The sequence below is a fragment of the Python bivittatus genome, unplaced genomic scaffold, assembly GCF_059951505.1.
Source record: "Python bivittatus isolate LINGU-HERP-01145 unplaced genomic scaffold, Pbiv_v1 ctg000190_np1212, whole genome shotgun sequence".
NCBI classification, from domain to species: Eukaryota; Metazoa; Chordata; class Lepidosauria; order Squamata; family Pythonidae; genus Python; species Python bivittatus.
In genome coordinates, this window is record NW_028277042.1 from 4,278,629 (window position 1) to 4,290,802 (window position 12,174).

Genomic DNA, 12,174 nt, shown 5'->3' on the forward strand with positions numbered 1-12,174 from the left:
CCAGTTTGTGAAGGAAAACTTGTTTCATTAATCCTAACAATTTTCTGTGTGTGGTAGTACCTCTCTGACCTTGTTTAGAAGCTAAGCAAGGCACTCCATGTAAGCAATCCTGTAAGAAAATTGCACAGATGTGTCCAAGAAGTCACCCAGAGCCAGCTCAGATTGAAAAAGACAGAGTAGAATATCTGTAGTGCTCCACCTGTAGCTGATAATTGCAAAGAGTTGTTATGCTCTGAAGTACCATTCTATTAGGCATATAGAGATCTTGTAAAGTATAGACCCATAATTCTTTAATGCTAAAGCCATCATTTTCAGTTTCCAGCTAGGGACTGGTATAGCTCTCAGCTTCTCTAGTTTGCTTCTGTCTAAATGCCAGTCAAACAGTTGGAGCAAAGATGATAGTTAAGGTAGTCCTTGGTTTACAATGGCAATTGGGACCGGGATTGCCATTACTAAGGGATGCGGTCGTAAAGCACGACGTCACGTGACCGCATTGCTTAGTGACGACAATCAGCAGTCCCAGTTGCCACCATAACCCCAAGACACGAGGGTCGTTCTGCAGAAAGTGGCGGGAATCCCAGGTAAGGAGAGTGGGGGTTGGGGAGGCCTGGAGAGGGGGTGCTGCCACATGACCATAGGGAGGCCGTGGGGTGGAGGGCACCATGCGAGTGCAGGAAGGCCTGTAGTCTATTTCCTAGGTTCAGACACCACATTTCTTAGAAGGGATGGAGATAGTCAATACACTGTGCCTGACAGCAGTTTATATTTAAAAGTCCTTATGTAATTGAAAGTGTTTTCTGGTTGGCATTGCCCCCTTCTGGATAAATGAAGCAAGTGCTATGATTTTTCCATCCTCTCCCCATCTACTATTATAGTACTATAGTACTATAGTGCCAGTACTAAGGGAAGAATGGGAGAAGTTTATCTATGAAGGGTAAGCACTTCACTCAAAACTAACTGGCTAACTTGATCAACTGCTAAGGAAGACGAGAAAGTATCAGCTAAATGATGACAGCTGGTAAAGGTATTTTACATTCACAGAATTTCCACAGGGAAAACAAGGTTGGGTGAACTTCGAATTCTGTGTATTTTAACTACTTCATTTGTAAACAATGCAAAGAGAGACAAGTGAGAATTTAATATATATACTGCCAATTCCTAAAGGGACATGCCATAACTCATATCTTAATCAAAGTATCACAATACTCTAAAAAAAAAAAAGATAACTTAATAAGTGTCTCTTATGTATAAAGTTTATCAGCTATATATACTTGGCAACCAGGAATATTAAGGTGCAGAGATTTCCAATCTGAACAATTATTTTCAAGCTACAGATCTGTTTACAAGGGAGGCAGTGATCCAACATTACTTTGCAAGAGAACAAACTGCTTGCTTCAGTAAGGTAGCAACATTTCCAATGTTGTAGTAAAGATGATCTTTTTAGATTTCTTCTTGAAACTTCTGCCTTTAATATCAGAAGGAGCTGTCAGGCATCCCAAAATGGTTAAATTTGTCTTTCAGTTTCAGGCTTTTCTTACACGATGCCATGTTTGAGATCCAAAATCTGCAAAAGTAGTTTAGATCATTTCATTTTAGAGACAGTATATGCTAAGGCAGTCTGCTTTCTCTCAAGATGAAGGTGCCAGGGCAAAACAGCATGATGGGCGAGAGTGGTAATACCACAGATTGCTAAGGCCACATCACATGCAGAGTCTCATGAATACAAAAGGTCCTGCACGCTATTCAGAATCCAGTTCCTTTAGTCCATCATATTCAAACTCCTGCAGGACTTCAGATTCATACTTCTCCCATGATCTCTTGATATATCCACGGTCTTCATCGCTGGTGTCCCCATGCTCTGAGTCTGAAAGAAAACAGAAGATTAATTTGACACTTCATTGGAAAGATTTTGGAAGTCTCTTCTCTGGTTATTCATTGACATCTCTTTAACGTGGTATCTCAAATCCTTCCTTCTGCTTGCCCCAAAACAATACTGAGGCATCTTAAAGATTAAGTTTATTATTGCTCCATTTACTTTAGGGATTATTCTGACTTTTCCATAGAATGAGAGACTAAAGGCAGAAACTAATGTTTTGGCAAACGACAAACACAGACTTTTTCCTGCTGATGTATGGCCTGCTTATCCCCCAGGCAAAACACCACTGAGATAAAATGGGGCCATACATTACCACTTCTGATATTAGTCTAGAAGCTCTGAAATCCAAGTTCAGTTCTGCCCCCAGCCATGTAAATGACCATCTTCCAGCACAATCTGCCTTGCGAGGCTTATTCTCTTCTTAGCCTTTCTCCTGCAGGGTAGCAGGTCTGCTTGTCTTTGTACTGCCCTCGCCTAGTTCTCACAGTGAAGCTATCAATGCACGATGCAACAAGGAATGTTTGTTTTTTAGCCAACCTGTCGCAGAGCCTGATGCTGATTAGGGCTCAGAGGGAGTGACTGGCCCAAGGTCACTCAGCTGGATTCTGTGCTTAAGGGAGGACTGGAACCCGGGTCTCCCCATTCCTAGTCCAGGACCTTCCCCACCATACCATGCTGGCTCACTTCTGAAAGGAGGAAGCACTACGTATGCTGTCTTGAGCTCCATGAGAAAATATGGTATATAATTAACCAATAAAAACAACTGATATGTGAATGCTATGACCATAATAAAGATTTGATTGATCGATATATCAATATGGCTATCAATCAGGTTCCTTGCTATAACAAATACCACCTTCATCAAGAAATTCATCTTCATCTGGGTAGTCATTACGCCAGTTGTTCTCATTATTCTCATCATCTTCATCTTCATATACTTCCTCAGGGATGTGCTCTTCATCCACCTGCATTTTAACATCCAATACCATCATCACTGAGAAAAAATGCACTACAAACACGTAAAATAGATTAGTCTCACCAAATGAAAAACTATATATAAGTAGAAAGCAATTAGCATCTGTAATGTAGAGGCATTTGAGTGAGAAAAACATACAATTTAAGCTTGTAAGTTAGATACATGAATCTCCTGTATTTTGTAGGTTAGAATCAATTCTAAGTTATGAAATACAGGAAGTTTTACAAGGAGGAAAGAAACAAGTCTCAATGAGTTTTATAGATACTATTTTTTATTTACTTACCAAGTCAAAATCTTGGGTATAGGGTTGTACAGAGAGAATGTTCTCAATCCACCCTGAAGCAGCTGTTTCCATACAGTAGATATCATAGACATACTCTTCTTTGTTTAAGCAATGCTCTGCTTCTTTATTATTGTCAGATACGGTTAAACGTTCACGAATCATCTCTACAGCATTGCAAAGAATCACATCCGGATCCGATTTCTGTTAAGATTTACATTTTTTTTTTCAGTGAATACAGAACTTTTTTTTTTTTTAATGAGAACTTATTTATTATTAGAGTTTTATTCCGCCTTTATTTTTGGTCAACTCAAGGTAGCATACATGCCTAATACAATACTGCATCATGTTATCCTATTTTCCATACAGTGTGTGTGTGTATACACACACCAACCCTGATGCTGTTGTGTATAACAACATCGACCCTGTTAGTATGAGAGTTCCAAATTATTAAATCCTTTCCTCCAAGGTAGCCTTCTCATGTTTAATTGCAGATATAAATATTTAAATATTGAATATGTTCCTCAACTTTGAACTAAGTTGGAAAAAATGGTAACTTAATAAAAATAAACAATATTTGTTTCTTACTTTCCTTCTTTATTTACGAGCAAGTATTAAATGGAAACACTGTTAATATAACTGGACAACACAGTGCAAATAGATACTTTCTTGTTAGAAAGTGAATCTCTTAACAAAAGTTACAAAGTTAAATGCTCTTGTGAGTCTTCCAGAATTAATTCATTTGTTACCATTTTATCTTAAGCCAAACCCATTTTGATAAAGGACCCAAGAGAACATGATGCTTCATTTTTAATCTTAGATTTCATGTCAATGTAGACACCATTTGTAATCATAAGAGTTGGGGAAAAAAAAGTGGTGCCAAAAGCTGTATCTCTTGTATTACTTGATCTTTTGAGCTCGTAATTTATATTTTTTCACCTCCAAATATGAACTTGCCAAGAAGCTGCAGGAGGGTTTTTATAAAAATTCTGCACTCCATTTGAATGCTATTATTTAGTGGTGTGCAAGGCTAGAAGTACAGAATATTAAGGACCATCAGGTGTCCACTCATTTATTTGATATTTTAATAACACCGGAAGCTCTGAAAAATGTACTTTTAAAAACAGCATACACAGGTAATATTTCAAGTAACTGACCAATGAAAAACATTGCCTAAGGTGTCCAAATGACCAGACATACTAGGGTCAAACTCTATGGTTTAGAAGCAGGCTTAAATACCAGGGTTTGGGGATGGTATTTAAATTAATGTCACAATACCTTCTTTCCCCTTAAGGTTGCTGTGCCTACAGAATGGAGCCTGCAAACACTACAGAGTTCTAACTGGATCCTCCCTGTGTTGATGTTCTCTAGATAATGTGGAACTATGGCTTGTATTCTTCCTAAGTTGCTGAAAAGAGGCCATTCTGGCTAGAGGAATGCCACAGATCATAAAGGTGGCATACTGACAGAAAGCTATTCTGGCCCACGGCTACCTGAACTCAAGGTGCAACAGATTGTTGCCACAGAATCAATGGCTGGTTCACACACTGCACTGTGTTCTGTGCTATTCTTGCTATTTTAGCTGGATTCACAATGAAGCCCAAACCAAACAAACCATATTATTTATTGAAAATATTTGCATACCGTCCACTCCCATAATGGCTCAGGGCAGCTTATAGAGACACAGTTACAACAATAGAATACAATTAAAGCATGGCTTAAAATATTATTAAAACATTAAAATAATTTTAACAAGTAACAAGTAACAAGAAACCCCATAAAACAAACAGGAAAAAAGGAGACAGGAATACAATAGATACATATAAATACATACATAACAATGGAATCCCTAACTCATATATATTGTTATTTACAATATTATTATTGCTGTTATATAAGCTTTACACTGAGGTGAGGGTTGAAGTAAAAATTCTAAGGACGAGATTTGATATAGCGATAGAAAAGACAAAATAGAACAAAAAATTGTGTCTACAAGGGAAAAATATTCAAGTAGCCCCCCTTTTCCTTTCTTTTTTGCCCAACTGCTAATTGCTACTTAAATATTTTATACTATACTTTAAACTTCTGCAATTAAAATAATTTCTATTTAAATCATTTAATTATTTTTTAAAGATTCTCTTTTTCTTCAAAATACAATTAAAATATTAATGCAATGAAAACCATTAGAAGGACTGGGTGAGGAAGTATATTTTGAGCCCCATCCTGAACCATAATGAGGGAACTTGCTTCAACTCCAATGGCAATTTATTCCTCAATACAAGTCCTGCCATGAAAACAGATGTGACCATAGATGTCCAACCCATTCACAGCAGGACTCACAAATGAATTTCATCAACAATCTAAGATTGTGCGATAGACTATATAGGAGTGAAAGGTCCTGGTGAAAAGCATTATTCTAAACCTACGATACATTATCAGTCAGCTTGTAGTTGGGATCCTGTCGCCATCTTTGCATCACTGGCTTATCCCATTTTAATACAGACTTCTGACTGCCTAGGACTTAGTACTAACCTTTAAATGGGAAGCAGGTGTATCATTTTCCACATCCTCCTCCTGTACCATATCAAAAACCTGACAGTCTCTCCAGCAGCCTGAGGTGCCATCATTTCTTTCTTTCTCAGACTTAGAAACCTGGCTGTTTTCATCGGATTCTTTCTCATTTGCACCAAGAACTGCATTTTTTCCATCACTGAGATTTGGACGGAGGCTAGTGATCAGGCGGTAGCGGCTTTCTTGCCTTTTAGCCTGCTTCGAAGAACGAAGATCCTGAATTACTCTTTGAGCGCTTCCTAGAGCAGGTCGCAGGATCCGGCCTCCTTTCTCTTGGGTAAAAGCTTCTTGTATGTATTTGTGAACAGGTTCAGCCTAAAGATGTTTTAAAGAAGTTCAGTTAGCACCTTTAATGCTATATGGTTTGGCCTTTGGTGGTTTGTGTTGTTGTTGTATGCTGTGCACTGCCCAGAGTCATGCTGTTTGAGTTCAGCAGCCTTATAAATCTTGTTAAAAAATAAATAATTTTATGATATTATTTTAGAGAGCCTGTTTGGTTAAAGGCATCAAAGTAGAAATTGGGAGACTACAAGTTATCATCCTGCCTTAGGCACAAAGCCAGTCTCTCTCTCTCAGTCTAGGAAGAAATCAATGACAAACCACTTCCAAAAAATTTTGCCAATAAAACTGGAGGAACTTATCCCGGCAGTGGCCAGGAATCAACACTGACTCAAAGGCACAAATAAACTCTCTCTTTCTCTCTCCTTTAGGGTTTTCCAGTGAAAAAGAACCTTATCTATTCAACATAAAAATGGTATTAAATCTTGACTCTTTATTCTGGGGTGTGCAAAATGGGTGTGTTTGGGATGGAGCAAGCATTCAGAGTCAGATCCCTGCGGGTTGCTGAGAATGTTCTGGGGCTCAATAGCCTGCAATATATTTGGCACACCCTACCTACTTTCCACTTCTGTCCTAAAACAAAGCAGATGTTCAAATGCAATCCAACATAATGAACTCAAGGAAAAATGGGGCAGGCCACAGGCTGATTTGGTCCAGCCTTGTACAAAACCAACACTTAGCAAAGACCCAGATAGAGAATGGGAGGGCAATCACACCCTCCCTTTCCTATGCCCAGCATTGCAACCACTGCTTGGTTTATCCCAGGGGTTTCCAAATTCTTCAGGTCATCAATCTCTTCATGAAGTTTCAGATTGTTCATTGACTCCCAAACATTTATTATATGAAAACAATTTAATGAATACTTTAACTAATAGTACTACAAGTAATAACAATAATAACTCTTAGGGGTCCATATTGACCACTACCCTGGTTTATCCTCTTTTATCACACAAAAAAGGGGTGGTGGTGAAGATACTTCACAAGGAAAGGAGGAAAAATCTCTCCTAGGCCACCACATTATTTAGAGCAGTATTTCCCAACCTTGGCATGTTTAAGACGTGTGGACTTCAACTCCCAGAATTCCCCAGCTAGCCATGAGGGCTGGGGGATTCTGGGAGTCGAAGTCCGCACGTCTTAAACATCCCAAGGTTGGGAAACACTGATATTGGAGTAATAATTTTAATGGTTAAATCTCCTTACTAACGTTGCCCAGGCAAAGCACGAGAGGCAATGACGAAAGGCCCCGCCTCTCTGGCCTCACCTCCGAGTTTACGGTGGCCACCAGCTTGAAGAGAGTCTTCTCCACCTCACCCTCGCCGGGGGAGGAGGAGGATGCGGCGGCAGCCCCAGGCTCGGTGCGGAGGCGCTTGCAGGCCAGTACCAGCGCTTCGGCCGGCAATGGGCCTCCGCGCTTCCTCTTCACGCGCAGCACCGCGGCTGTCTCCATAGCAACCAGACCAGGCCGCTCTGCGCGCAAGCAGCGAAGAGAACTTCCCTCGCGCCGCCCGCCGCCCGCCAGCACTTCGCAGGTTCACCGCTGCCTCCTGATGACGTATACTCCACCGCCCCGTCTGATGACGCCTTGCCGTTTCCTCGAGGGGCTGAGGTCTAAATGATTCCCTAACACGATGTCCGGTTCTTCAAGGAGACAAAAGTTTTACGTTACGTATTGTATTGTTATTACTTTTAAAGGTGTGGCTTCGCCCTTCCTCCTGAAGGAGTAGTGAACAGTTAACAAGGGGGGGGGGGGGAAATAGCCTTATCAATTACTTACGAAGAAATAGAAAAGCAGTTGGCCTACCTTGTCTATCCTTGGAAGCCAAGCATGGTCAGTCCTGGTTAGTAGAGGGGAGGCCACCAGAAAATCCCAGGGCCAAGGGGTAGAAGGAAAAGGTGAAAAGCGTTCCAGAAGAAGGCGACGAGAAAACGTTTTGAACCTGTATTTTATTTTGACACAAAATCTGGGGCTCCTGAACTTTATCCCTGGCTTTAGCCAATTTCTTTTTCTAATTCTCTCTTTGACAGTCCCATCATCTCCACATCCAGAGCATCGCCACAGGAAGGCAGGTATGCCGTGATTTCCACCCCTCTTGCCCCGCCTGGATAGATGTCTACCTCTAACCGGAAGTGTAACGGCGGTGTTATACGTCTTTGGCACCTTAGTCCCCACGTGAGCTTCGGCAGGAGATTGGTTTTCGACCCGGCGGCAGCTCTGCGCGTTGCATTTTGGGAAGATGGCGGCGCCCGGTAAGCGAAGTGAGGGCGGTTGCCCGGCGGGAGGCCGGTTGAGCAAGTGGGGCGGCCGGGTGGGGCCTTCCATGGGAACCTCTCCGCGGGAAAGGGCAGTTAAGCACTTCGGCTCGTCAGGGGGCGCGAAGGCAGCTGAGTGCGTCTGCCCCATGTTGCTACCCCGGTGCCTCTGAGCATGTGTGGAGTTTATTCTTCAGATTCCCTCACCCAGAGGAAAGCAGTTGCTCAGAAAAGAAGCGTTCATGGGTGTAGGCAGAATTCCTCACCCTCAAGCAAGCATAAAGTGAAACTTCTGAATGTGCAAAGTTTTATTTTCTGTTTATTTACCAAATTTATATAGTCGCCCATCTCATAGACGTAACTCTGGACGGCGTACAATAAAACAACCAGTTAAGACAAATATAAAACAACAATTAAAAGCAATTTAAATACCAATATAAATAAGACCACAGGAGAATGAACCAATGTAACCATCTTGTGGGCTCCCTATTTTTATCCATTTTTTTTTTTACTCCCTTTTTTACCCATCTCTTTGTGAGGAAAAAAAGTGTTTTAAAAATAGTAGCCAGGGGTCTCTGAGCATGTACAGAGTGCGTCTGCTTTCTGGTGAAAAAAGTTTCTTCCAGTAGGTTGGGTGGGCTATGGGATCTTCTGTACTGAGTCTTCAAGAAAGGTGCTTTGGAATGAGAAAAGAAATACTAGGATCACCTTGTCAGAAACATGCTCATTTCTGCATCTGAAGAAGCCTGAAAAAGAGGAGAAAGTTTTGTTCAAATGAGATATTGCATAAAAATGGCTTGTGCTTCCACTTCAGCTGCACATAATGTATGACTCCAGCCCAGGTGGCTACATCATGGTTCTCTGTGTTGGGCAACGCAGAACACTGGGCTACTTGACTAAACTGTGGCTCAGTTAAATATGCTTAAGGAAGTCATCTGAACACAATACGGTCTCTTGACTTCATATAAGAATAGCAACTCCTAGTTGAAACACCCATTTCAAAAATGTTTGGAAGGGATTGCTGTTGGGTAATCAAGTATCAGAATCTCAATGAGTTTTCAGGGACTAGTGTACATTGTCTTCAGATATTGTGTTTTGCTGCACTTTCAATACACCTTTTATACTTGACCCATTTTCAGGGTTTGTAGTATACATGGAACCATGAACTGTCCAAATGAGCTTGATTCATACATTATGCTAAAGCTTGGAACAACATGCACATTCTCCCAGTTGACTCCTCATAAGTGACTCGTGAGATAGCATGAGAGAGCCAGTTTGGTGCAGTGGTTAAGGCATCAGACTAGAAACCAGGAGACTATGAGCTCTAGTCCCACCTTGGGTACAAAGCCAGCTAGGTGATTCTGGGCCAGTCACTCTCTCTCACCCCTGGGAAGTGGCAATGGCAAACCAGTTCTAAAATCTTGCTAAAGAAACCACAGGGACTTGTCCAGGCAGTTGCCAGGAGTCAACACTGACTTGAAGGTACTATATGTATGTATGCGATAGCATGAATGCCATTGGATTCATGACATAAGTCATAATGTGTTTGCTTAATTTCAGATTAGAGTGTTGTGAGCTATCTTGAGCTATAAACTATGGTTTATAGCTTAGTGTAATATGTTTATAAAAGACCAGAATGGCTCTATTTGTAACAGAGTGGGTAGTTGAGGGCAGCTACGTGAGCCCAAGAGAGATAATTTAAAGATTAAAGATGAGCCCGTGCATGTGCCAGATCACATTTCTCAGTTTGAATCTGAAGTGCTGCACAGCACTCTGTCTTCTTTTCTTGGTGCAGCATTTGCTGGTTGTTTCATATTCATGATGTCCAAATGCATCCTGCCCCCCCCCCCAAAATGGATCATAGAACAGATTAATCCAGAGTTCTCACTCAAGGCACAAATGATCAGGTTCAAATTATCGTATTTGGACACATTATGCAAAGATCTAGCTCTCTTGGAAAGTCCATAATGCTGGGAAAGGTGAAAGGAAGGCGGAGAAGAGGACAATGAGTTGCAAGATTGATGGTCTTGTTTACCACTGACCATTGGAAGACCTAAAGGGACAGGTTGAGGACACATCATTCTGGATCCCTATGAGTCAACACCAACTTAATGGCATATAATAATTTGATCAATCAAATGCATCCTGTAAAGTGATACCAGTCACAATTATATGCTCTTCTCTAAAGGGCAGTCCTACTATATATGTGTATAAATGTGGCTGCCAAATCATTCTTTTCATTTCTTGGGGCTAAATCTCGTAACAGAGGACTTCAAGGCTTTGTTTTGATTTAACAATGGCATTATGGTTGTACACATCATTTCCTAACCAGTAACTTCTTTCCTTTTGCATTAGGTTTCAGCTTATGTATCCAGAGACAGGATTTGATTTAAAAATAACTTTCCTCACAAATAACAGAATAAGACAGTCATGAAGGTTTTCTGTGGAAGAGCCAATCCAACTACTGGAGCAATGGAGTGGTTGGAGGAAGATGAGAATTATGATTACCATCAGGAAATTGCAAGGTCTGTTGGGATATTTTTTTAATCATAATGTTAGTATGATAATTTAATATAGCATAGTGGCAGCTTTGTTTCAGGCCAGGATGCAGCATAGAAACTGTGTTGGTCGCACTTGTTGATAGCTTTTGGAGAGACAGATTTGGCAGAACACAACTTTCCTGGTCCTCCTTGATTTCTCAGCAACTTTTGATATCCTCAACCATGGTATTCTTCTGGACAAATTCCATGAAATTGGAGTAGGGGGCACTGTTCTTCAGCGGGTCTACTCCTTCCCAAGGGTCCAGTTCCAATCAGAAGAAGAGATATCTCCCTGGAGACCTCTACTTTGTGCAATGCTTCAGGGCTGTCTACTCTCCCCACTTTTCTTTAATATCAACATAAAACCATCAGGAAGGTCATCCATCAGCACAGGATCAGGTATCATTATTAAGGTGATGATAGCCAGTTATATATCTTGGCCCCAGGCTGAACGGGTGATGCAGTAAAGTGGAGGCTGTCAGAGTTTGGAGAGGAACAGACACAGATTGAATCCTTTCAAGATGGAATTGCTTTGGATTTGTAGGCAAATGATTCCAGGGTAACCCCATCTCTGACTCTGAACAAGGTTGTACTCAGAGGTGGTTTGCAATTTGAGGATCTTCCTGGACCCACAGCTGCTGCTTGAGGAGTAGATGGGAGCTGTGGCCACGTGGGTTTTTGTACAGTTACATCTTATGCCCAGATTGCAACCATTTCTGGATCAGGAGGTCTTGCTCATGGTCACCTCCCATTTGGACTTCTGTAGTGCGGTCTACATGTACTGCTTTGGAAAAGCATTCAGAAAGTGCAGCTCATGCAAAATGTGAGGGCCCAGACAATGATGTGTATATCTGGATATAACTGGGTGACCCCCTACTTTGGGACTGCGTTGGTTAGTGGTTTTCTTCTAGGTGCAATTCAAGGTGCTAGTTGAGGCCCTACATGGCTCTGGACTAGGTTATCTAAGGAACCACCTTCTCCCATATTGATTTTGATCCAATTTTGCTTCCTTTTTGAGCATGAGTCCATCTCTCCTCTGTGCTGCCGCACAGGGTTCTGTACATAAATATGATGCTTTTCCTTGTCACTTCATAAGTGACAGTGCAGTCATCACACATGCCTGTTCAGTACCATAATAGGAATTATTTATCCTGTCATTTATTTAGCTCTTTTTTGATAACATGGGCCATCGTTGATAGCTTTCTGAATCTGCACTGTGTTTGAGCTGAAAACTGAATTTTATTTACAGGTCCTGCTACGCAGACATGTTGAATGACAAAGATCGAGTAAGTTATTTATTTGTTTTAGCAGTGTTTGTTTAAATGTTGAAAATGCTTACCTA

General features: G+C 41.2%; 2 protein-coding genes across 3 annotated transcripts in view; one reads left to right on the forward strand and one right to left on the reverse strand.

The window, feature by feature from the left end:
* Positions 1-1,117: 1,117 nt before the first annotated feature.
* On the reverse strand, positions 1,118-7,609 carry SLC7A6OS (solute carrier family 7 member 6 opposite strand). Of its 2 annotated transcripts, XM_007429174.4 has the most exons (5): positions 7,304-7,608; positions 5,665-6,018; positions 3,136-3,336; positions 2,733-2,841; positions 1,118-1,864 (listed from the first exon to the last, which is right to left on the reverse strand). In XM_007429174.4, the coding sequence occupies exons 1-5, from the start codon at positions 7,487-7,489 to the stop codon at positions 1,740-1,742; spliced, it is 975 nt and encodes a 324-aa protein (XP_007429236.1). In that variant the 5' UTR covers positions 7,490-7,608; the 3' UTR covers positions 1,118-1,739. The 2 variants fall into 2 exon arrangements, with proteins under 2 accessions (XP_007429236.1, XP_087992095.1); XM_088135969.1 differs by lacking the exon at positions 5,665-6,018 and having other exon boundaries at positions 7,304-7,609.
* Positions 7,610-8,125: 516 nt separating this feature from the next.
* PRMT7 (protein arginine methyltransferase 7) overlaps positions 8,126-12,174 on the forward strand; it is a 36,527-nt gene continuing 32,478 nt past the window's right edge. Inside the window, exons 1-3 of the mRNA XM_007429172.3 lie at positions 8,126-8,289; positions 10,648-10,817; positions 12,082-12,118. Of these exons, the coding sequence (XP_007429234.1) occupies positions 10,723-10,817; positions 12,082-12,118 (132 nt within the window). The 5' untranslated portion in view covers positions 8,126-8,289; positions 10,648-10,722. The remainder of the gene's footprint in view (positions 8,290-10,647; positions 10,818-12,081; positions 12,119-12,174) is intronic.

Excerpts from the sequence above, each read along its gene's own strand:
- SLC7A6OS (XM_007429174.4), bottom strand. The coding sequence starts at position 7,489 with ATGGAGACAGCCGCGGTGCTGCGCGTGAAGAGGAAGCGCGGAGGCCCA. Across the intron at positions 3,337-5,664 it reads CACCTGCTTCCCATTTAAAG|AAATCGGATCCGGATGTGAT; the intron begins GTTAGTACTAAG and ends AAATCTTAACAG. Across the intron at positions 1,865-2,732 it reads AGATGAATTTCTTGATGAAG|ACTCAGAGCATGGGGACACC; the intron begins GTGGTATTTGTT and ends GTTTTCTTTCAG.